Raw genomic sequence first — 23,542 nt, forward strand, 5'->3', positions numbered from 1 at the left:
AAGCTCTCCCAGGATAACAATTCCTGACTGCTGCCAAGATTTCTTCGAAGTTAAAGTACTTCTAGACAACAACTATTCTGTTATGTTTACCCTTGATAAACAGTGACTCTGTTAGATTCCTACAACAGTTTACAGAGGTGAAGATGGCTGGAAGTGGCACAGACATTCACACTTTGAGAGAACACTATTCATGCTCTACCTGCTTTGGCCCCACTACCATGCAGGTTATAGTGGACTCTGTAATACTCTTGAGAGTATTGATAGGTTTGCCTGTGTAAAAATCCAGTCTAGGTTTCCAGAGAGAAATGGCTTGTCACCTATATTAAGGTTAAATACTCTCTAGAAAGCCATTTAAACAAGGTAAGTTTACCAGAGACGGACACAGTTTTGGCATAAAAAGCCTAATAGTTCAATCTAAAGGTTCCCAGAGGCTCTGTAATCTTACCACGTTCATTTCCTAAAGACCAAGAATGTTCTATTGCCCTTATCAGTAGATTCAAAAAACCCAACTTACTACCTTCCATTCACATAAACTATGTTCTCTTAACTATGCAGGCCTGTTTCCATGACTATCTGCCAGCATAGGAAGGCTGTGCTGTGAACGGTAGTAACTGTAAATTGTAGCTTAGCACAAAAATGTTTATTTCCTGCTCACACAAAATGTATTGTGGGTGGCTATGATTCCAAGGCATGAGTCTTCCCATACGGTGACTCAGAGACATAGATAGATTGCTCCTGTGTTTAGGCAGTTCCCTTCAACACAATCACTGTGGCAGGGCAGAAGAGAGACTTGATAATCACAAACAGCAATCGACTGTCTCAGTCTCTAGGTGCCTCATTTCTGTTCACATTTCAGTAGTCCTAACAGTCACATGGCCCTGCTCACTTGAAAGGGCAGTTGAGAAATACTGTTTTCTGTGTGTCTAGAAGAGGAGATTGAGACACTGACAACATTAGTAATGTCTGCCAAACAAAGCACTGACTACGTAGTTCACATAGGCCTAGGCCTAGCCACAGAAATACAGAACAGCTTTCTCGAGATGGGGAGTCTGGTGCCATTGGGATCCTCTTCACGGGAGGCTTCCTCTTCTCTCTCCCTTTAGTAAAAGCCACATAAGAGCACGACAATGTGATGTGAGGAGCAGGAGGCAGGAAAGGAGAACACAACCCATAGGATCCATCTTATTTATCTACCACTTTGGTCTTTGCAAGTATCTGAAAATCCTATTCCATCTTTTTGCTTCCTCCAGAGGGCCCTTCTTGCTTTTTTGTTTTTGTTTCTTCGAGACAGGGTTTCTCTGGCTGTCTATAGACGAGCTCTATAGACCAGGCTGGCCTCTAACTCACAGAGATCCGTCTGCCTTTGCCTCTCAAGTGCTGGCATCAAAGGCGTGCGCCACCACTGCCCGGCTCCCCATCCTGCTTCTTCATAAATGTCTTGAGAATTCTTCTGAACACAAATGAAGAACTAAAAGGAAACAAGCTTAGTGCTATTTCGGACCTCCCAGAACTAGAAACAAAATTTTGTTGTTTATAAGATGCTCAGTATAGGACATTTTGTTACAGTAGCCTAGGCAAATCAGGACAACTTCTCTAAGTAATTCATGTGGGTTTTGACCTGTTCAGGCCCAATTCCAGGTAAACATTCAAATTTTTGAAAATAAAAACTTTGAACAGTAAACTACTATGGTGTAACATTTTGATTTAATGACTGTAATATGCTGCTCATTCTACATGTTTCTTCTTACTAGTGACTGACACTCCTGAGGGCTGCCTGCCTAAATGTAGTATGGTTTTGTGACTTTCCACAAATCTAGTACAATGGACATGATACCATGTAGATTCTGAAATGGGTCATAAAAGTGAATGTAGCTTTTGCTTTGTCCTCTTGCTATTACTTCTCTGGGAGGCTCCCTTGAAGAACAGAGTAGCCTATGAGAAAGGTGAACAGTCATGTAGAAAGGCCACATGTGGATAATTCAGGGGACTGTTGCAGCTGAGTTCTAAGTTTAAGCCCGCCCATTATCTCCTGCCTGCCACGGAGGGCCTCCATATTCTATTCTGAAGGGACCAGCTCCCCATTTCGGCAGCCATAACAGCTGAACACGTGCTTGTCTGACTTTGCCTTAGTCACTAAGAGGTTAAATGCCTGCCTCGTGGCAAGGAACCAATCAGAAGTTAGCTGGTGGTGCTATGCTTTACGGCTCTGGGTGTGCTTTACGGACAAGGCACAGCAATGACGCGCAGAGCATAGCAACCACCCTGAGAGGGCCTATGGGCCATAACAACCAGTTGACCAATCAACACAGGGCAAGCCCTCCAAGCCTGGAGTCACACCAATCCTGAGCCTGTGCATACCCCTAGACACTCCCCTTACACTGCCCTATAAGATCTCTATGCAGACCCTTCGAGCTGTCTTTCCTAGCCATCCACCACGGCCAAAGACCCGAGCTAACATGAGGTTAGCTCTTAAACAACAATAAAGCCTCATGCAGTTTGCATCAAGCTTTCGAATCTGCCTGGTGATTGGGGTGACTGAGGTACTGGGCTGAGAATCCGGAGGCCTGAGCTTTGGGGTGGGGGGTGTCTTACACTTCCAGACTCAGACTCAGACTGAACTACTGGAAAGATACATTGTATAAGCCACTGAATTTGTGAATTTATTGTGCAGTAACCAGAGTATAAATGACATCTTTAAATAACATCCAAGCTCCTATATCACATACGAATCCCACCTTTGACTCATTGTAGTCAGTGGCAAATTCACCTAAAATGTAACTGTAAGGCCGATGCCACCATGTCCTTGGTTCAATATTTTCATAAGGCCTCAAACTGAGAAATCAAGGTGACCTCAGCTGTTTTTGTTTTTTCTTTTCTTTTTAAATTGTAAAAGGTTGCCCCATCCCGAGGGGCTCCGGTAATTCGTGAGTCCGAGGTGGATCACACCTGCAAATAATGGGCGGGAAAGAAAGAGCGGGACCAAGCAGATTTCTTGTCAAGGCCCATTTATTGATTATTACAAGGGGTTTTATAGAGAAAGGGGGAAGCAGAGAAAAAGGAGGTGGGGGAGGAATGAATGTTAATTGCTCTCAGGCAGGTATCCGGAATCTCCTGTGTTAAGGAAGTGGGGAAGGAATAGGTGTTAGTTGCTTCTCAGGCCAGGTCCCGAACCTGAGGGATGGGATGCTAGACTATCTGGCGGCTAGCTAGGCATGGGTGTCGCCAAGGCTGGCTTCTGACAAAAGGTCTCACGTATTTACTATGTAGCAAATTCCCTATGCTCCTGCCCTCACCTCCAAAGCTCTGGGAAGACAGGAATGCACTACCATGCCCAACTCATCTCTCCATTTTTCTTCCCTCGATCCCTCTCTGGATATCTTTCCTTTTCCCCCACTTTTCATTACTCCTCCTTTACTCTTTCTTCTTGCTTGCCTCCGTATCCCAACTTCCCAATGCTTTGTTATCAGCCTGCGGGAAGCTGCCTTCAAATCTTCATTGCTGGATTCATTAGCAGTGCCCGCTGTAGAGGAGAAGCGCAGCCCAAGTGCCTAGGAAACCATCAGTGGGTTCCTCTATTCCACCTTGCTTTGGCTTGACGAGGGCCCAGACTGGGCTCGGTGCCCAGGTGGCGGTGGAGAATGATTCAGAGCCTGCAGGCAGCTCCTCTGATGACGCTGGGGCAGTCACCAGGGCAGTATAAACGCAGTGCAGCTGGGAACGCGTTCTACAGAAGCCAGACACTGGAACTGCGCTCCTCCCACGCTCCCCGCGACAAAGTCACGCTCCACCGGGGCAAAATGGCGCCGTCCCTTTGGCAGCAGAGGGGGAGAGGGGGCTGGGGGGGGCGCTGGGGGGTGCGGGTCGTGAGTCACGTGACCTCGCCTGCCTGCCGCGCGTCCCCGACTGCCCCAGGCACGCGCTGGGAGTCCCGCAGCCCAGCGAGCGAGCGAGCGAGCGAGCGAGCGGCGCCACTGCCCGGCTAGGGCGCGTCCTCGCTGGTCCTGACGAGGTCACGACAATCTGCCCCAGCCACGAACCGACCTGGGGTTGTGAGGCCAAGGGCGGGGGCGGCGGCGTCGGGAGGCAAAGGGGCTGCAGAGCTGGCTCCGGGGATCCAGGCAGCGTTGGGGAGGCAGGAGATCGCAGCCCCCGACCCGGGCTGACCGTCCCGGAGTCCTGGCGCGCAGCCGAGTGTGCGGGGACAGGCTACGGACCCCCAGGGCCTCCTGCCCAAGCCTTGACTGTCCATGGGGTCTAGCGATCACCCTCCCAGCTCTGATCCCTTGGCTGGGGTAATTTGTTGGGGTTCGCACCGCCCTAGCCTCGATGCCAGTAGCATTGAAATCTAGAGCTTCAGCCAAGTGCTGCCTTCCCTGAAGGGAGGAGCGGGGACCAGAGCGTGCGTGGGTCCTCCGCAGCCACCCATGTGTCTGCAGGGTGGGTTTGGCCGCGGTGCCCCCCCACCCTCAGGAGGAGGGCCCAGCGATGCGCTGTGACCGTGCCGCCTCCGTGTGGCTGCTGACGGGCCCAGGGGGGGAGCAGGCATGGGGCGCGGCCGCGCCTCCCTCCCACCCCTCCTCGCGGACTGCTGGCTAGGCTATGAGCAGACGTGAGGGGCCCGCCGCCCGTCCGGCTCTGCAGGACGCTGCTTGGCTCCCGCGCGTCGGTCCCTCCGCGCCGGGGCAGCAGAGGCTGTACGCGCGGTTCCGAGGCCGGGCGGGCGAGCTCAAGCCCCCGGCTTCGCTATGGGGCACAACAACAGCTGGGTGTCTCCCAACACCAGCCACCCGCGCAACACGTCGGGCGCCGAGGCTGGCGCCAACCGCAGCGCGCTCGGGGAGCTGAGCGAGGCGCAGCTGTACCGCCAGTTCACAACCACTGTGCAGGTCGTCATCTTCATCGGCTCGCTGCTCGGTAAGCCACCCGGGGGGCCATCAGCCAGGCCGGTCTCCCCCGAGGACACAAGAGCTGCCTTGGGGTACTGGGTGCTTGGCCATGGGTAGGGAGTTGAAGGAGGTTTAAGAATGCCTTGGTAACTGCCCTGAAGTTAAGAGAGGGCGGTTGTCTCCGGCTCCAAGGCTGGAAGCAGAAGAGTTCGGACAGGGATTCTCTTGGCTGGAGGATGGTACGGGATTCTGGCGGAAGACCTGTCCACACAACCCTTGTCCAACGCTTCGGGCTCCGCGCATCACCTTGTACCTTCTGGTGCCCTGAGCATCGCAGCCTCTAGCTCTTGTTTACAAACAGGAGCAAAGATTCCGTGGGAATTTGTTGCTGATGAAGGAATGTTACGCTCTCAATGAAAAATGTGTTTTTTGCCATCTGTTACCTATATATGATAATTATTTTTGAAAGAGCTCTATTTTGCGTGTCAGTTTTGGCTTGATTCTTAGAAGCACCGACCGGGTAAAAGAGCGCGTGAAGTTAAACTTTATATTGCCTTCACATGATTTTACAATCTCCGAGTAAGACGATATCCATTCTACTTCTCTACCTGTGTTTTAAGTGCATACCACAGACAGACAGACAGACAGAAAGGAAGAAGGAAAGAAAGGAAGTAAATCTCAAACCACACACAATAGATTTTCCCCCTTGTTGAGTTCAGAGGGATTAAAAAAATAGACCAAAATGGGGTGCCCCCTCCCCAATTACATCGAATCGGTTTTCAAAAAGAGCTGGAGGACCCTAAGAAGGATGAAGGAATTGCTGTCAGTGTGATTTCTTTGTGCAGTGGCTAGTAAAATGTGTGTGGGCTAGCGCGAGAATCACCTGTACTTTGACCCACTTTTGGTTCTTGTGCTTTAGGGCTGCCCTCTAAACGATGAACAGTACAGTCAATACTGCTTTCCACTGAGGTTTGGCAAACATGTCTAAATCAGCTGCTGTGGCATTTATAGGAACGTGAAAAGATTACGATTTACGTGTGGATGTTGTGGAGAAGAAAAGTCAAAGTTTCAAAGTCATAACAGATTTCATTTCCTAGACACTGGGAATTTCCATGGAAACCAAGATATCTGAGCTATTAAAAGACCATATTTGGAAAAAAATTAATGTTTGGAATTTCCCTTCATACTTTCTCAAACTGTCATCATTCTAGTCTATTCTGTTGTAATAGTTACTGTACACTCTATGTCATGAGGGCATTTTCAGGTGTGGACATCTGTGTGACGTCTAGATGTGTGTTTTCAAGTGGACTGTTAAATACACATTTAGAAAACAAAACCCTATGTTTCAAATATTTCCAAGATTCATTTAACAATCACTATCTAAACATTTACTATGTAAGGTACTGTGTAAAGAGTTGAATTCCAATATTGCTTCACTTAAAATGTTTGTTAAAAGAAAGGCAGAAAAAATGACTCTGGGTTTTTAAAAATATATTCCCCCCTATTATGTACAGGTATATATGAATAACTTTCCCCCATGGCAACTTTGGTGTTGAGAGAAATGCTTTTCATGGATTGAATCTAAAAAGTTAAGTATTAATGGAGTAGAAGATATTCTCTAAAAGACATATCAAATAGTGGACAGTTAGATGTTATTTCTGCTATCTTTCTGTGGTTTCTTATTTCTGTCTGTGCTTTGGATTCAGGAATTCCTAGGTAATCTGCTCTTATTTCAGTTCTTTCCCACAAAGTACTTGTGAGTGACATGCAAGACTGCCTTCATGGATAGCTCTATAAAAGAGACACATTTCCCCAGGATCTTTGGTTATGCTTGACTGGACCTACTGAGAATTCCATTTTCTCTATTCTATTTTCAGAAAATGCAAATATAGATAGCATTTCATGTTTCCTTGAAAACATAGCTGAATTGTTATATAGTCCTGTGAGCTTATTCCTTGTGAATGTTCTCAATTCGTTGTTCTAGAAGGTTCTGATCCATTCAAATATATCTCCTTACATACAGATTTTCCTGGATTCAGATTTTTACTGGAAATGACAGTTGAGGCTTAACACTTAAGGTCCAAAGCTATGTCCAGTTATATGCAAGGCATGTAAAGTTGGGAATATAGTTCCGAAGTCCACAAATAGAGGGAAGTCATAGGTTAGAAGTAGGAGGAAGGCAAGTCTGGGAGGATGGAGTGTATCTAGTGAAAGACTAAACATGACTTACTTACTTCCCATCCCCAAACATAGGCAAATGAGTTGTCCTTTAATCTTTCTCTTTAAACAAACACAAGCACTCTATATATCCTCCAAATATATTTCTCTTTCCTAGGCTTCCAGAGACCCATTAGTATGTGGGAATACTTTCCTTGCCTTGCTATCTTGCAGAACTTTAAACACTTTTTCAGTGCTCTGTAACCAGAAAAATGTCCCAGCAACTTGGAATAACTGTAATATTTCAGTAACAGGGAACATCATTTACTATGCTGAAAATGACTCAAGAATTATATATATTGCTCAAATAATATGACTTTTGGGCATCTGAGTAAATGAATCTTTCTCAGCCTTCATGATACAATATTATGTCCTTTAATAGGTGGTTCACACCACTTCTAGAAGTCAAAAATGGGAAATCAAAGACTCAGATTTGGAATCCACCTTTTCCAATAAGACTCTGCTGGGCATGGTGGCACATGCCTTTAATCCCAGCACTCAGAAGACAGAGGCAGGCAGATCTCTAAGTTTGAAACCAGCCTGGTCTACAGGGGGAGTTCCAGGGCAGCCAGGACTACTCAGAGAAATCCTGTCTTGAAAACAAACAAAAAACAAAAAATGAAATTCCACAGGACTGATCTTTCTTTTTCCCAATCTCTTTGGATTCACAATGAAAATACCTGCAGAGCTACATTTCTCTTTGTTGCTTTGGCTTAGAAAGGTCAGTAGCTATGACCAACTATTACCGCTAAGCTACTCCTACACAGATCACTTGTCACCTGTGCCTGTCATCCTTGGAGGCATGGAAGACATTTTTATAAATGAACTGCCCATTAAAGAAAGTCACCAATGAACAGCCATAGGCACGGAAGACAGCAAGGAAACAAGTCCTTCTAGACCTAACAGGTCTGATGCACATACGAACTCACAGAGACTGTGGCAGTATGTACAGGGCTCGCACAGGTCTAAGCCAGATGAGATCCCAGTGCCGACAAGGGAAGTAGGCACACACCCCATTCCTAACCTAGAAGCCATTTCTCCAACAGAGTGTCACTGGGTATACAAACCACACTTAAGGGCAGGCCCCATGTCCAGCAATAGATGGCCAACACAAAGCTAACCCAGCAGTATTTTCAGAGGTATTTTTTTTTGTTTCTCAATGCTTTGTTTAGCTGTTTTGTCCCCTTACTGATCTTTTGCTTATATATTATGATTTCTAATTTTATTTTTATAGGTTTTCCATGTGTGCAAATAAGTGTGTTTCAGTGTCTAGATGTGTTTCTTGTGCTTTTTCTTTGGCTATTTCCTCTTCTGTTTGTTTTTTTGTCCTCTTACGGTTTGTTTGTTTTCTTTTATTGTTTTTAGATGCCTGTTTGTATTCTAAAGAGAGAGAGAGAAAGAAAGGGTGTGGACTTGGATAGATGGAGAAGTAGGGAGGGTTTGGGAAGATTTGGAGGAAAGGAACTATCATAAGAATATAATTGTGTGAAAAATCTATTTTTAAAAAGAACAAAAGAAAGAAAAACTAGACAAGAAAAACTTGGAATGCCCAAGTGCGGAGGTTAGAAGCATGGCTTTGGAAGCACATCTAAGTGTGTTCAGATTTCCCATTTCCTGCTGTGTGACTCTATGTATATTGTGTAACTTCTTGAATATCTTTTTCTTCATTAATGGAATTAAACCTAGCCAAAAAAAAAAGAAAGAAAAAAGAAAAAGAAAGTCACCAATGTGAGCAATAGCCAGCATGTAAGTATTCTACATTGAAATTTATCTTAAAGTGTTTTCAAATATAGAAACCCAGTCTTTCTTCCTCTTGCCAAGCCAATACATATATACAGTTCTCATTTTTTTTTAAGTTGACCTTCTTTTCCAACTGTTATGGACTGAATGTTGCTGGAAACCCACAGCTGCCTGCATTCATTTGTTGCAGATCTAACCCCTGCGTGATGGACCTTTCTGGAGAAGTTTAGATGAGGCCAGGCTTAATGCCAAAGAGCTTACAGACTCTATCTGTCCATCCTGTGAAGATGCAGCAGGAAGGCAGTTGTCAGAAAGAGGCCCTTCCCCAGAACCTGTGCACACTGGCATTTGATCTGGGACTTCCTAGCTTCCAGAACTGTAGAAATAAATGTTGTTCAAGCCACCCAATATATGAGTGTTTTTTTGTTTCTTTGTTTCGAGCCAGGGTTTCTCTATGTAGCCCCGGTTGTCCTGGAACTCACTATGGAGACCAGCCTGCCTGGAACCTGGAGATTCTCCTTTTGCCTTTGCCTCCCAAGTGCTGGGATTAAATATGTGCTCTACTACGCCTGGGTGTTTGTTTGATAGCAGCCTGTGTAGGCTGCTGTACTTACAGTGGTGGATCATGAATCACTGTGAAATTGATGACCACCAAGTAAACGTTCTCTATCACCTTTTGTTTTATTCCTTCAAAACAGGGTTTCTCACTGAACCTGCAGCTAGGCTGTTGGCCAGGAAGCCCCAGCTATCTTCCTGTCACTGCCCTCCACATCACTAGGATTACACCTTGGCCCCTTACATGTGTGCTGGGATCTGAACTCAGGTCCTCATGCTTACAGAGAAAATGCTTGTACCCACTGAGCCATCTCTATATCCTAGAGCACTTTAAAGGAAAGACAGAGAGAAGGCAGATGCTGCTCAGTTAGGTAGAGTGCTTACCTAGCATGTAAGAGACCACTGGTTTCATTTGAAGCAATGGAGATAGGGTAAGGGGAGGAAGTGAGGAAGGGAACGGGCTTATTGAAGAATCTGTTTATCAGATAGATGAAATATATAAACACCATTTTGCCTCACGCTTATTTTTCATAGTCTTCCAGCAAAATTACATGGCACAACAATTAAAAGAGACATACATTTGTGCCTTTGATAGTAGTCATGTAATTCTTACAGTTTCCTAGCTAACTGTTGACAGGTGGTATATTACGCTAGCTTGTGCTCATAATTCATAATTATACAGAATAATTTTTAGTTAACCATAATTATAGACATTAGTAATATAACACCAGCTACCTTGCATCTATATGCTGTTTCTGTTTTGGCATGTCTAGAAACCCGGACAGATGACATTAAAAAAATAAGGTATCATAGTCAGGTGTGGTGTTGCACACCCGTAATCCAAGCATTTGGGAGGTGGAGGCAGGAAGGCCAGGAGTTCAAGGCCAGCCTTAGCTACATAGTGAATTCAGGGCCCGACTGAGCTACAAGATCCTGTCTCAACACACACACACACACACACAACACACACACACACACACACACACACACACGAGCGAGCGAGCGAGAGCGAGAGAGAGAGAGAGAGAGAGAGAGAGAGAGAGAGAGAGAGAGAATAAGGTATATCCTAAGCTGCCCTATAGAGTCAGGATATGTCAGGGTCAATAATTAGCCTGTGTAGATAATATCCCGACTCCCATAGCCTCATCTTTGATTTTCATAGGCTAGAAGTGTACCCCACCCGTTCTCCCTCCATTCTTATGTTTGTGTAGTGCATGCCTATGTACAAGTGTGTGAGTCTGTGAAGGCCAGAGGACAACCTTGGGGGTTACCTTCAGGTGTTTCTACCACCTCCTTTTGAGACAGGATCTCTCACTGGCCTCTAGCTCACTAATTGACTGGCCCCAGGGATCTCCTTTTCTCTGCATCATGAGCTCTGGGGTTACAGGTATCCACCACCATGCCTGACAGTTTTTTCAGTGTGGATTCTGAGAATTGAACTCTGGTCCTTGTGTTTGAAAGCATTTTGCAGACAGAGATATCTGCCCCCCTCCCCAGCCCTCATATTTTCTTTCTTTACTTTGTAGAGTTAGAATACAAAACAGTGATCAGTTTGTTCTTTTATGGCGAGTCAGACACAGGATATTGACCTGAACTCCAGCCTAATGAAATGCTGTAACCCCTCACTGCTCTGTTCTTGGCTTACTTATGTACAATACATTTTTCCATTTTCCAGTTTTTCTTGGGAACTCAACTTTCCATTGAAAACAATAAAAAACCCAGTATTTAAGATAAAATTTGTATGCTACAGAACACAACTAGGTGGTTTTTAGTATATTCACAGAGTTGGAGAGTCATCATCATTATTTAATTTGGGAACATTTTTAACATTCCACAAAGAAAACATGTGCCCATTAACAATTAATCCAGTTTGCTTCAATCCCCTGAGTTCTAAGTAGCCACCAATTTATTTATGTCTCTGTGGATTATATGCTGTAGACATTTCATGTATTTGAAGTCAAAAGTGTTACCTTTTAGGTTAACTGGCTTCTTTTATTTATAATATTTTATGTATAGTTAGGTTTCATTCACATTGTAGTATCAGAAATTCATTACTATTATTTATTCAACCCTTATGGTGCTGGGAATTGAACCTAGGGCCTCCTGAATGGTAGGCAAGCACTCTACCACTGAGCTGAATTCCTCCTCAGCTCTCACTCTGTATAAAATGTTGTTGAATTGGGGCCACCTAGATAGCTCAGTAGGACGCTTGCCACCAAGCCCGATGACCTGAGTGGCAGAAGGAGAGAACTTACTCTTGCAAGTTGTCTTTTAACTTCTACACATGTGCTGTGGCATGTGCATGCCTGAATGCACAGATACATACTCATGTAATAAAAAAATAAGTAAGTGTAAAAATTACTAAATAATACCTCAAAATATGGACTTAGTACATTTTGTGTATTCATTCATCATTTGGTAGACATTTGAGTTAGCCACCTTTTGACTACTATGAATAATGCTGCTTGCTATAGATATTCATGTGTAAGTTTTTGTGTGGGCATGTTCTCAGTTCTTTGGACACATACCTTACAAATTGAATAAATGGTTCATAGGAGAACTCCGTGGTTATCCTTTTAGGAACTCTCAAATTGTTTTCCTAAGTGCATAATTTTTCATTCTCACTGGAGTTGTATTTGAGGGTTCTATTTGCTTTACATTCTTGACAATATGTGTTATTATTTGTCATTTTTGGCATTTTACTAAGCAGGAAGTGGTATATCATTGTGACTCCAGTGTACATTTCTCTAATGGCTAATGGTATTAAGCATGTGTTTTTTCATGTACTTATTATCCACTTAAGTATCTTCTTTTTAATAGCATCTATCCAGATCCTTTGTTTTTTTTTGTTAAATTCTCAAGACACCAAACTCTTAAAAATTTTTCGGATGTCTCTCCCACTTTGTATGTTATCTGTGCTTCACCTTCTTGTTGCCAGAGTCATAAGTTGGAGAATAAGTAAAGCACATTAAAAGCAAAAAGTGGAATGATTGTTGTACTTGATGCCTAATGTCTTTAACCAAATTTAAATTGCTGTAAAGTGGCATGGTGAGATTTGATTAGAATAAAAATGCTTTGTGAAATTATGGAAAATTGGCAGTGGAATGGGGCCAAAAAAGCACAATAGTGGGAGGTCTAGCCTGAAAAAAATTAAATTAAATTTTAATGATATGTATAGATGATTTATTTGTTTTATTTTGTGTGTATATGCATTTTCTTGCACGTATGTCTGTGCAATATGTGTGTGCCTGTGCCTGTGGAAGCCAGAAGAGGGTATAAGAATCCCCAGAGCAGGAGTTATATGTGGGAACTGAACCTTGGTCCTGCAAGAGCAACAAGTACTCTTAACCGCTGAGCCACCTCTGTATCCCTTTATATTTCCAATATTTGATCATGTTTGACATTTAAACACTGCAATTTTACATGTGTACTCATTACTTTTGTGTCTCTGTGAACATAATCTATGACACAAACAAGTCAAGGTGAGTGTGGGAGAAGAAGATTGAATTTGGCTCATGGGTTTAGAGGGCTCCAGGCCATCACATCAGGGAAAGCACAGTGCAGGAGTATGCAGTGCAGACTTGGAAAGAGCATGACAGTAGCCAGAGATTGGGTATGATCTCAAAAGTCTGTCCCTTTCTATCAGCTAGACTCTGCCTCCCAAAATTTTAAGAACTTCCTACAAGAGCTCTAGCAGCGGGGAACCAATTGTTGCAAATACAAGTCTATGTATGACATTTCAGATTTAAATGGGGACATTCCATGCCTCCTCTCCAAAGGCTCATGGTCATTTCACAATGAGAAATGTATCTAGTCTAACTTCCAGAGTCCCTAAGGTCTTAATAGTTCCAATATTGCTAAGACATACAAGTCCACAGTTTCTACTGAAATTCAAGACAGTCCCTTAGCTGTGAGCTCCTATAACATTAAAAAGAGATTCACATATTTCACATACAGTGACACAGAATAGGCATTACTATCCCAAAAGGGAGGAATGAGGACTTAGATGAGACCAAAGAAAAACAAAGCCATCAGGAAGTTAATCCTTCTAGCTCCATGTCTAACACTGAGAGCATGTGGTGTCAGGCTTGGGTAGCATCTCCTCTATAGTCATGTCACTTGCAGCCCACCTGGGTTCTTGAGTTGCCTCCACTCGGTGTATGCAACTTGCCATGGCAGATGCCCTATGTTCTTGGCATCTCCAATATCCCGAAGTCTCCATTCCAACTTCAGTTTTACCTTCACAGCCTCATGCATCATCCTCTTAGGGTTTCCTCAGAGAATCTGATCTTGCTACTTACTGACTGACCTCACTGACTTTTCTCTGGAATGTTGGTGGGATCCTGCATGATTCTGTAACTCATGTATTATGCATGCATGGTACACACATGAAATGTCAACTTCTGTTGTCAGTTTTAGCTGTAGCCTGGTCCTCTTGTATAATGTGAGTTTTCTGGCCCTGCAGGTCCTCCAAATAAACACACTTACACTACATTAGTTATAAAGCTGAGGGCTGCTGGGTATGGCTTCTTATTGGCTAGCTCTGTCTACCATTTCTATAAATCTAAGTATTTCCACGTGGTCTTATCTTACTGGAGAAAAGGTCTGGGCCGAAGAGAAGAGAAGAGAAGAGAAGAGAAGAGAAGAGAAGAGAAGAGAAGAGAAGAGAAGAGAAGAGAAGAGAGTGATTTCCTGTTTGTCCCTGCTTATATTCTGATTCTATCCAACTACGTCACTTGCTGCCTAGCCAATCAGCCAATCAGTGTTTTACTCATTAATCAATAAAAGAAAAATATACACAGAAGGACTTCCCCCATCACTCTTGGACCATGGCTGCAGAACCCTTTGAGTGCCTGAGTGGCTGAACCATGGAAAACATTTCCCTAGTGTGCTAGCTAATTTTGTGTCAACCTGACACAAAGGCTATAGTGATCTGAGAGGAAGGAATCTCAATTGTGAAAAATGTTTCCATGAGATCTTGCTGTAGACAAGCTTGTAGAACACTTTCTTAATTAGTGATTTATGGGGGAAGGACCCAGCTCATTGTGGGTGATGCCATACCTGGGTTGATGATCCTGGGTTCTATAAGAAAGCAGGCTGAGCAAGACATAGGAAGCAAGCCACTAAGCAGCATTCCTCCGTGGCCTCTGCATTAGCTCCTGCCTCCCTTCCTGTTTGAGTTCCTGCCTGACTTCCTTTAGTGATTAACAATGATGTGGAAGTGTAAGCTGCATAAACCCTTTTTGCTCCAATTTGGTTTTAGTCATGGTGTTTCATCACAGCCAATAGTAACCCTAATTAGGACATCTAGTGATCTTGTTATAACGATACAGCCCTCTTGAAAGCACTGTCTTTTTATTGGGTTTTTTTTTTTTTTTTTTTTTTTTGGTTTTTTGAGACAAGGTTTCTCTGTGGCTTTGGAGGCTGTCCTGGAACTAGCTCTTGTAGACCAGGCTGGTCTCGAACTCACAGAGATCCGCCTGCCTCTGCCTCCCTAGTGCTGGGATTAAAGACGTGCGCCACCAATGCCCAGCTTTATTGGGTTATTTTAAGTCTATTATTTCTTTTTATTTATGTGTATATGTGAGTGCCTGCTTGTCTGTATGTGCACCACATGTGTGCAGGTGCCTATGAAGACCAGATGAGGGTATTGGAGCCCTGAGAACCGTAGCCAACAGGTTGTTGTGAGCCATCCCAAACGGGTCCTGGGATCTGGCACTGAAACCCACGTCCTTTACAAGATCAGCAGGTACTTTTAACTGCTGAGCCATCTGTTCAGGCCCAGAACTTTCTTTGAGAAAGAAACTCTTTGAAACGAGTGCAGTTTTACACCCTGGAACTTCAGACAGATGGGGTCTGGCCCATTCCTGAAATGCCCACAGACATCTTTCTTGTTGTTACAGTGTAATGCTTTTGGCTCCTTGTAGCTCTTGGGTTAGATAGAGAGCCCGCACCTTGAAGGAGGCTATCTTACTTCTTAAGGAAGGAATGTAGCAAGCCTGAGGTGGGGGTGGGAGATCAGTTTCAGCCTGTGCACTTGAACTAGTAACAGTTATATGTCTGACTTTCCAGGACTCATTCCCGTTTGATCCATCAGTAGTTGTTGGACTTAATTGTACAATCAGGATTTGTGTATGTTTGGTTCTCTTAAAATTCCACTATAAGGCTAGAGTATTACTGAGGAGTAAAAGGAGAACAATTATGTATAAAACTTTCTCAACGTACTCTAAGGTGTGGGCAAGTCAGGAAGCCAAGAGGGAGTCTGGAGTCCTCCCCTTTATTACTGTGTCAGTTAAAAATGCAAAACAGTAACCCCTCCTCCAGCACACACAGACTTTTCTCGATAACCTTACACTGAAAATTAGAGTGATTTTTCCCTCAGGAAATTTGTTCTCTCTCTCTCTCTCTCTCTCTCTCTCTCTCTCTCTCTCTCTCTCTGATGGTTTAGGTCAGCAGTTCTCAACCTGGGGGTTGCAACCCCTTTGGGGGCCAAATGACCCTTTTATAGGGGTCACATATCAGATATCCTGCATTTCAGATATTTACATTATGATTCATAACAGTAGCAAAATTACAGTTATGAAGTGGCAACAAAAATAATTTTAGGGTTGGGGGTCACCACAAAATGAGGAATTGTGTTAAAGAGCCACAGCACTGGGAAGGTTGAGAACCACTGGTTTAGGCACTTTTGACTTATCTGCCCAAATGGTAACTACCAAGCAAGAAAACTACAGTAGTCTCACTTTCACACAGGGCTTTTTAGTTTATAGCATAAACCATGTTATTTCATTAAGTCATCATAGTAACTGTGTGAGACTATGGAAGAGATAGTTTCTTTTTAATTTTCTGACTAAGTCTTTTCTCATAGTTCAAACCCAAAAGTTTCAGTGGCAAACAGCTGGAGCATGGCTGCTGGAGACAACAGAGCTGGGCTAGCTTTCTGTCACTGTCACAGAATTCCTGAGGTCATCAGTTTTATATGGAGGAAAGGTTTGGTTTGGCTCTTGGTTTCAGTTCATAGCCGTTTGGCTCCATGGTTTTGGGCCTGTCGGAAGGCTGAACAGCATGGCCCAGTGTGCAGTGAAGCAAAGCTGTCCAACTCACAGCATCCAGGAAGCGAAGGAGAAAGGAGAGGTCCCAGTATCTCCTCCGAGGCTATACCCCAAGGATCTAACTTCCTTTCTCTAGGTTCTGTTCTCTCCTGATTGCGCTGCAAGATGGATTCCAAATCTTCCACTGATTGGCCTTCAGGGGACATTCTAGATCCAAATAACATCAAGATCCTGTTGTCCATAGAAGAGTCATATAGTAAAGACAAATGGCTCGCTTGAGAAGATGAATCTCAAGAACGCTCGGGCTTTACAGGAGGGAGCTCAGCCTTGGGAAATAAATCCTGCCACCGGCATTTGGCAGAAAACAACCTCGAGATTGCAATTTTCTATTGCTGTCTTCTGTGATAGCCTCTCAGTAGTGTTCTTTTGTAACTCCACTCTTACCTGCAAAAGAATGGGCACATGAGCCAGCCTTGCTGATCCTAGGTCCTTTTTACCTGTCCATGTGAGATGTATACTTTATCTGTCAAATCAATCAGGAAGCTTAATATGGAGTCTGGTGGAGATGCCCTCTTTCCCCAAAGGATTGCTGAGTAGTCGAATGGGAGCTAGAGGGATAAACAGATGTAAGGATCAGAAGGGGAGAGAGAAAGGCATGGGTGCAAAGAGCAGGAAGGGGAAGAAACAGAGTGAATGAGTTCTCATACTATTTGATTCCCTAGAGCTCTAGAGCCTCGTTCTATCTCTATATTTTCCAGTTACACAAACCCCCAAACTCCAAATCTCCTTCTTTTTTAAAAAAATAAACCTTGAGTTGAGTCACAATAAAAATGTTATTATTCATATCATTATTCATTTTTCATATCCCACATTTGGGTAAAAAAGAAAACCAGAGGGTTTAGTGGCTTGTTTAATAGCACATTCTAATAGCTGGGAAGACCCCATGCAGTGGAAACTGGATGACTCGATGCCCTTGCAAGTGTTTGAAACCCAGAGCCATGAGAACCCAGCAGGAGCCAGAGAGACCCTGGCAGCTGGAGACATGCTCACAGGCTCTGAGCATTGTAAGGTCCAGCAGAGGGCGAGGTCAAGAGTGGAAGGTCATGTTCAGGCTCCGAGGAACATGAATCCAGGAATGTGGTGATGCTGGAAGCTCTGGGGTTGGCAAGAGGTTCGTGGCTGTGTAGGAGCTGAAGCCCAGAAGTGATTGATTGGACCAGGAAATGTTTTGGCTACTGCCTGGAATCAGCATACAACTTCTGGCGTTTTTTTAAATCTTTATTTAAACACCTACTTTTACTCAGCAGCTTCTTACATATAAATTACATTGATAGTCAATATAAAAACCCCAAGATGAGGAAAGGAAGCCTAGCTGTGCTAGAGAAGGGAAATTGCCATCTTTAGATGCAGCTCCCCAGAAGGCTCAAATGGCTCTGGGTTGGATGGAAGCTGACTTATGCTTTCCTTACTGTTTCCAGGCTCGGGGGGGGGGGGGAAGGGCGGATAAGTCTGAAGGTGAGGCCGGAGAATCACAACTCTCACTGTAGTCATTCTGGGTGGGGCATCTGCAGGAAGTCCTGGCATCTGGCAGTTGTGTGGTTGGGGAACACGCTGCCCTGTGTCCAGCAGATCACTTCTGTGAGGCCCAAATGAGTATTGTCAGCTGATCAGTGCCCTGGCCTTGGCAGAGAGAGTGAGAGCTTTGCTAACAGGAGATTGAGGCATCCAAGCACAGAGAGGAATCTGGGCCAGACTCTCCACTGCATTGTTAGGTTCAGCAGGCACAAAGGTAGCAGGCGCTGAGCAAGAGCAGGAGAGGGCCAAAGCAGAGACAGCACAGGCAGCCTGCATCAGCCTTTGGCTTCTCTGACACATCAAGTTCAGTCTTGTGGAAGTCTATTCCCCTTTCCTGGCTGTTCTCTCTGCCACAGAATAGTCTTCTCTTGTTTCTCATAACTTGTCTTTCTGTCTCCTTCTCTCCCTTCCTCCCTTCTCTCAGCATATAGCATAGGCTGGTTTTGAGTTCCTGCTCTTCCTGCTTTGCCTCACCTACCTTCATGACCATGTGTCATCTTTTAAATTCAACTCAAATGTCAAGGGGCTTTTCCTGTGCACTAATCCAAAGAACTCCCCACTTCTGTCCTATCACCCTGTTTGCAGAAGTTGACACCTCAGAACTGATTGTGCCTGTATAATGTTTTATTGTGTTCTATGTGAGGATAGTACCTTGTTGCAAGCACTGGTGGGTCTTTAATGTCTAGAATCATGTCTAACACATAGTTGGTATTCAATAGTGAGGGATTTGAAATGCTTGAGGACAAAGTGTTAATTAATTGCTTTCCTGGTCTGCATGAGACCTAGGAACCTGTGGGAATGATAATGATGTTTGCACAGTCAAGATTCAGACACATGTAGCTATGTCCAGTGGCCTGGAGCAATGCCTTCTAAAGTTGGGTATCAGAAAGGATGGCAACTCTCCTGATAGGAAGCCATAAGAAAAGAATGTATGGCTGCTTTATTTAAGTTAGAGTGACCCTATGAAATGACATAGTATAAAACAGGCAGAGTAAAGTATGTGGGGACATCACTACAGATTCCGAAGCCGCTGGGATCTTAGGCTAGTCTGCTAGTATTGCTAGAAGTAGTCTGAGGTCATGACTTTTCCTATGGGAGAGTGGCTGAGAGGCAGATGTTGTCACCAGGAATCAGCTGACATTTGGCTGCCAATGTTGGCACACTTGGCTCCTGGGTGTGTGGGACCAGAATGGGCTTTTTGTGTTTTCTAGCAAGCATTAGGAAACACTCTATACTTGTTTATCAAGGAAGCTTAGTAGTGGGAAGGGGAGCCAAATAAAGGACTGAAATAGTAGAACATCTTGATCCTAGTCAAGGTAGCCAGCAAATGTTAGAGCAAGAGCCCGAGTTTTACACATCACAAGAGATTTTACGAATGAGCTGCATGAAACATCACCTGCTGGTGGGATGTGCGTCTCATGAAGACTGTTTGTCACTCGTTACATCCACTTACTCATACACAGTGCTCAGCCTGTTTTAGAAAATAAATTGTTTTATTACTTGGATATAATTATAGAGTCATATGCAGCTGTAAGAAATAGTATAGACAGCTGGACACCGTAGCACATACTTGTGACCCTGGAGGATTGTTATTTGAGTCCAGCTTGGGCTACATAGCAAGACCTTGTCTCCCCAAAATCTCAAACCAAACCAAACTGAACCCCCTAAGTAACAACAATAAAATAATGTGTGTGGGGGGAATATGTCCTTTATCCAATTTCCTAACAATGGCATCTCTCAGTACACAATACATGCATATGGGGAGGTTGTACGTCAGGATTTCACTGCTATTTCTGTCACTGCAAGGATTCCTCTTGTTGTACTCTTTTTTTTTTTTTTTTTTTTTTTTTTCCCGAGACAGGGTTTCTCTGTGCGGCTTTGGAGCCTATCCTGGCACTTGCTCTGGAGACCAGGCTGGCCTTGAACTCACAGAGATCTGCCTGCCTCTGCCTCCTGAGTGCTGGGATTAAAGGCGTGCGCCACCAACGCCCGGCTTGTTGTACTATTATAGCCACACCCACTTCTCTCGGCCCACCACCATCCTTGTTATTGGCCACCAGTATGTTCTTTATTTAGGTAATTTTGCCATTTCAATTACATTATATGAATAAATACTACCTTACATAACTTTTTGAAATTGGCTTTTTTTTTCTTGGCCTCATTTTGGAAAGTTATTCAAATTAGTGCATGTATCAATAAGTTATTCCCCTTCTTTTGATTCCACATATATGACCTTTTTTAGATGAAAGTTTGGCCAATCCTCCATACTTTCTGGTGGTTCATAACACACACACTGTCTTTAGTACATACTCTGTGCTGTCCAACAAAAGAGTCAATGCACCAAACACCATTGAAAATGAAAAGCTTTCCCCTATTGAAAAATAAAAAAACTCTCTTACATGAAAGCCCTAGTTCAGGTCTGCTGCCTGGGAGAGGACAACAAAGTTTCATTTGCTTCCTTCCTCACCTCAAGCCTGGAGTCAGGTTTTCTTGGTTTTCCAGTCTGGATAGACTGGGGTTTGTGGCAAAGGAGTGAATAAGGGAGGGAGATACAGGATGGCAGAGAAGCTTCTATCCCTAGTGTTGTTCTAAGTAGTCTCATAGTCTTCAGTTGTCACCTGTCTTCTCCATGGTCATGGTGTCTCCCTTGTGCTCTCAGCCTGTGAGTGCCATTGAGCCCAGCTTCTCTGTACCGGGCCTGCTGGCCCTAAGTGCTGTATGATACCACACCATGGCCATACCGCAGGAACAGGGACACAAGGCCTCTTTGCCCTCAATGAATTATGGGATTGTAGGCTGCCCACAGCCTCTTCCTTGCCAGGCTGTCTCTTGCCGTTTATTTTTCTCCGAACTCTATGAATCCCAACCCCAACTGCAGGGGACCCAAATCAAGCTGTCAGGATGGCCTTGTTGAAAGTTCTTTACTAGGGCAAAGGGAGATGGGCACCTCCCACTTTGTTCCTGGAAAGAACGTATAGTGTACCTCAGCTCTCTAGGTTAAGGAAGGTTCCAGTCTTATTTACCATAATTTAGAGAAAGCTGTGTGTGTGTGTGTGTGTGTGTGTGTGTGTGTGTGTGTGTGTGTGTGTTATGCATATGCATAGAGGCCAGAGGAAGACATTTGGACTCATCCCCTGTCAGTCCCAATCTTATTCCCTTGATCTAGGGTCTCATTAAACCCGGAGCTCATTATTTTTTGACTAGACTGTCTGGCCAGCTAGTGTCAGTCATCCTCCTAACTCCATGAGTCTTCCCATCACTACTGGGGTTATAGATGCGCATGGTGTTTTACATGGGTCTGGGGATCTGAGTGCAGGTCTTCATGTATGAGTGTTCTTAACCACTGCTCTCTCCAACCCTGAAATCTGCATATCCCCCCCAAAGATTTATTTTTAATTATGTGGATGAATGCCTCTGTGTGTGGATGTATGCAGGTGTGTAAGTGTATGGGTGCCTGAGGAAGTCAGAAAAGGACATCAGATCTGGAGCTGAAGTTGCTGCTGGTTGTGAGCCACCCAACATGGGTTCTGAGTACTGAATACTGGTCCTCCTCAAAAGTAGCCCTATTAAGCACTAAGCCACCTCTCTGGCACAAGCTCTGACACCTTACTTTACAATGCTCTATGGCATCTGATGCCTTGGCCAAATTTTCTCTTTCTGCTCACAGAACACTATGTCCATTTAAAAAAAGGCTGCATGCCTACTTAAAACATATGAGGCAGTTTTGTTGAAGCCCTCCATATTCTTGTTTGACATCAGCTTCTGATTTTGTTGGGCTCATTTTGAAGCTATCTCATAGAAGTTTCTAGGGCTTACTGCAATTGCTTCAAGTTCTGGAGATGAGACACTAACTACCCGTAAACCCCCCACCACCCACAAATGACATGGCTATTGAGTATTTTACACCAATCCAAGGTCAACCAACCTGCTCTTTGTGTAACTTCCCCCCTCTCCTCCCCATTTGTGTGTTTTCCATTCCCAGATTCCACAATGCAGTCACTTTTCAGAGAGCCTTTACAAAGCTTGCAGTTCCTAACTTACATCTTCAGGAATGGTGGATGATGATGTCTCCCTTTTTCCCGATCCTGTCAGATGACCTCTAGTGGACCTAATAGATCATCAGCAGATAATTTCAGGTCATTGTGCCTTTGCCAGCGTTCAGACAATTTATCACTTGTTCCAAATAAATTGGAGAGCACCTTGTATTAAGAATGACTTTGTATTTTCTTAGCCAGGATATTTGAGGACACCTCTACCTTGTGTGCCTTAAAGGGTGAGTGCTATTGACTCCTGGTTTTCCCAGCATCCCTGTGTGTACTCATTTGCACCTTTAATTACAGCTACTTTTTGTTGGGACCTACTGTGCAGTTTCTTAGGATAAGAAACACTTTTCGAGGCTGCTAAGTGGAAAGGAAAGAATCTCTCCCCACAGTCTATGTGAGTGTGAATTTAATTTCCAGGAACACAGAGTTCAATAAAGACTCATGCAGAGACAAAATAATCAAATTTCAGTTCCTAACCCCTCTCATCGATCGACAGGAATAGCATCTTTTATGTTTGTCCTGTTGTTTCTGTGGCTTGCTCCCAAGACTGTAGATCGTTAGCAGCAATGAATCTACCAATGATCAGAGTCCGAAAATGAAGCCTTCTGCCTCTGCTATGTGAAAGGGAGGGTGAGGGACTGGAGGGCTGTCTGTTTCCTCGTGGGATGCTGCCCTTGTTAAGATCGGGTGGGACTTTGCTCTGAAGAGCACCCAATCATTTTTCTCATTAGTAACAAGTCAATGGGCTCTAGCTGGTGAGGCTCACACTGGGTGAGAGCAAGGGTGGAGTCAGGCCTGGCCCTGTTGCTGAGCCAGATGGAGGCCTGGTAAAGCATCTTTGTGATTGTGAACACAGGCTGAGATTCTTGGATGTGGGAAGCCCTGGGTTCTATTCCTAGCCGTATAAAGTGAATGTAGTGCACCTATAATACCGAAATTAGGAGGTGGACGCCAGAGGGTCGCAAGTTCAACATCATCTCATCTATACTGAGAGTCTGAGGCTAGTCTGGGATGCATGAGACAGTGTCAAAAATGAAAATAAAACCCAGTCAATTAATAACTTGTTAAAAATGCAGGTTCGTCTTCTACTAACAGGAATTCTACTTTAGCGTCTGTTGTTTTGCTGGACACACTAGGTGATTTTCATGTAGGTGGTTCACATTGACTGACGGATGCCTAACCAGTTTCTTAGAGTCTATTGAGATGGCAGGTAGGTATCAGGCTCACCCCACAGGATGTAGCCCTGGGAGTCAAACCATGAGGACAGATGTTCAGAAACTAGAAGAGAGGAATTTGGTTATTTAATGTAAGTACTGAGATCATAAGGAGGCTTTTGTCCTCTTCAGGGGGTGGCATTGTCTATAACCAACTTTTCCTTGCAAAGGTAAGATTGAGAAGGGGAGGATTGAGAATGTAGTTTGGGGTAATTGGTACCAGTTTTACTATTGTTTTATTGCTATTGTTTGCATGAATG

General features: G+C 44.2%; 1 protein-coding gene across 2 annotated transcripts in view; it reads left to right on the plus strand.

Annotated features, from left to right (window-relative positions):
• The first annotated feature begins 3,892 nt into the window (after positions 1 to 3,892).
• Gpr176 (G protein-coupled receptor 176) overlaps positions 3,893 to 23,542 on the plus strand; it is a 105,327-nt gene continuing 85,677 nt past the window's right edge. Inside the window, exon 1 of one of the 2 annotated variants that reach the window (XM_027422219.2) lies at positions 3,893 to 4,914. In XM_027422219.2, the coding sequence (XP_027278020.1) occupies positions 4,746 to 4,914 (169 nt within the window). In that variant the 5' untranslated portion in view covers positions 3,893 to 4,745. The remainder of the gene's footprint in view (positions 4,915 to 23,542) is intronic. The other variant, XM_035446390.1, reaches the window with a different exon arrangement.

This window comes from Cricetulus griseus, chromosome 6 (assembly GCF_003668045.3).
Source record: "Cricetulus griseus strain 17A/GY chromosome 6, alternate assembly CriGri-PICRH-1.0, whole genome shotgun sequence".
Lineage (NCBI taxonomy): Eukaryota > Metazoa > Chordata > Mammalia > Rodentia > Cricetidae > Cricetulus > Cricetulus griseus.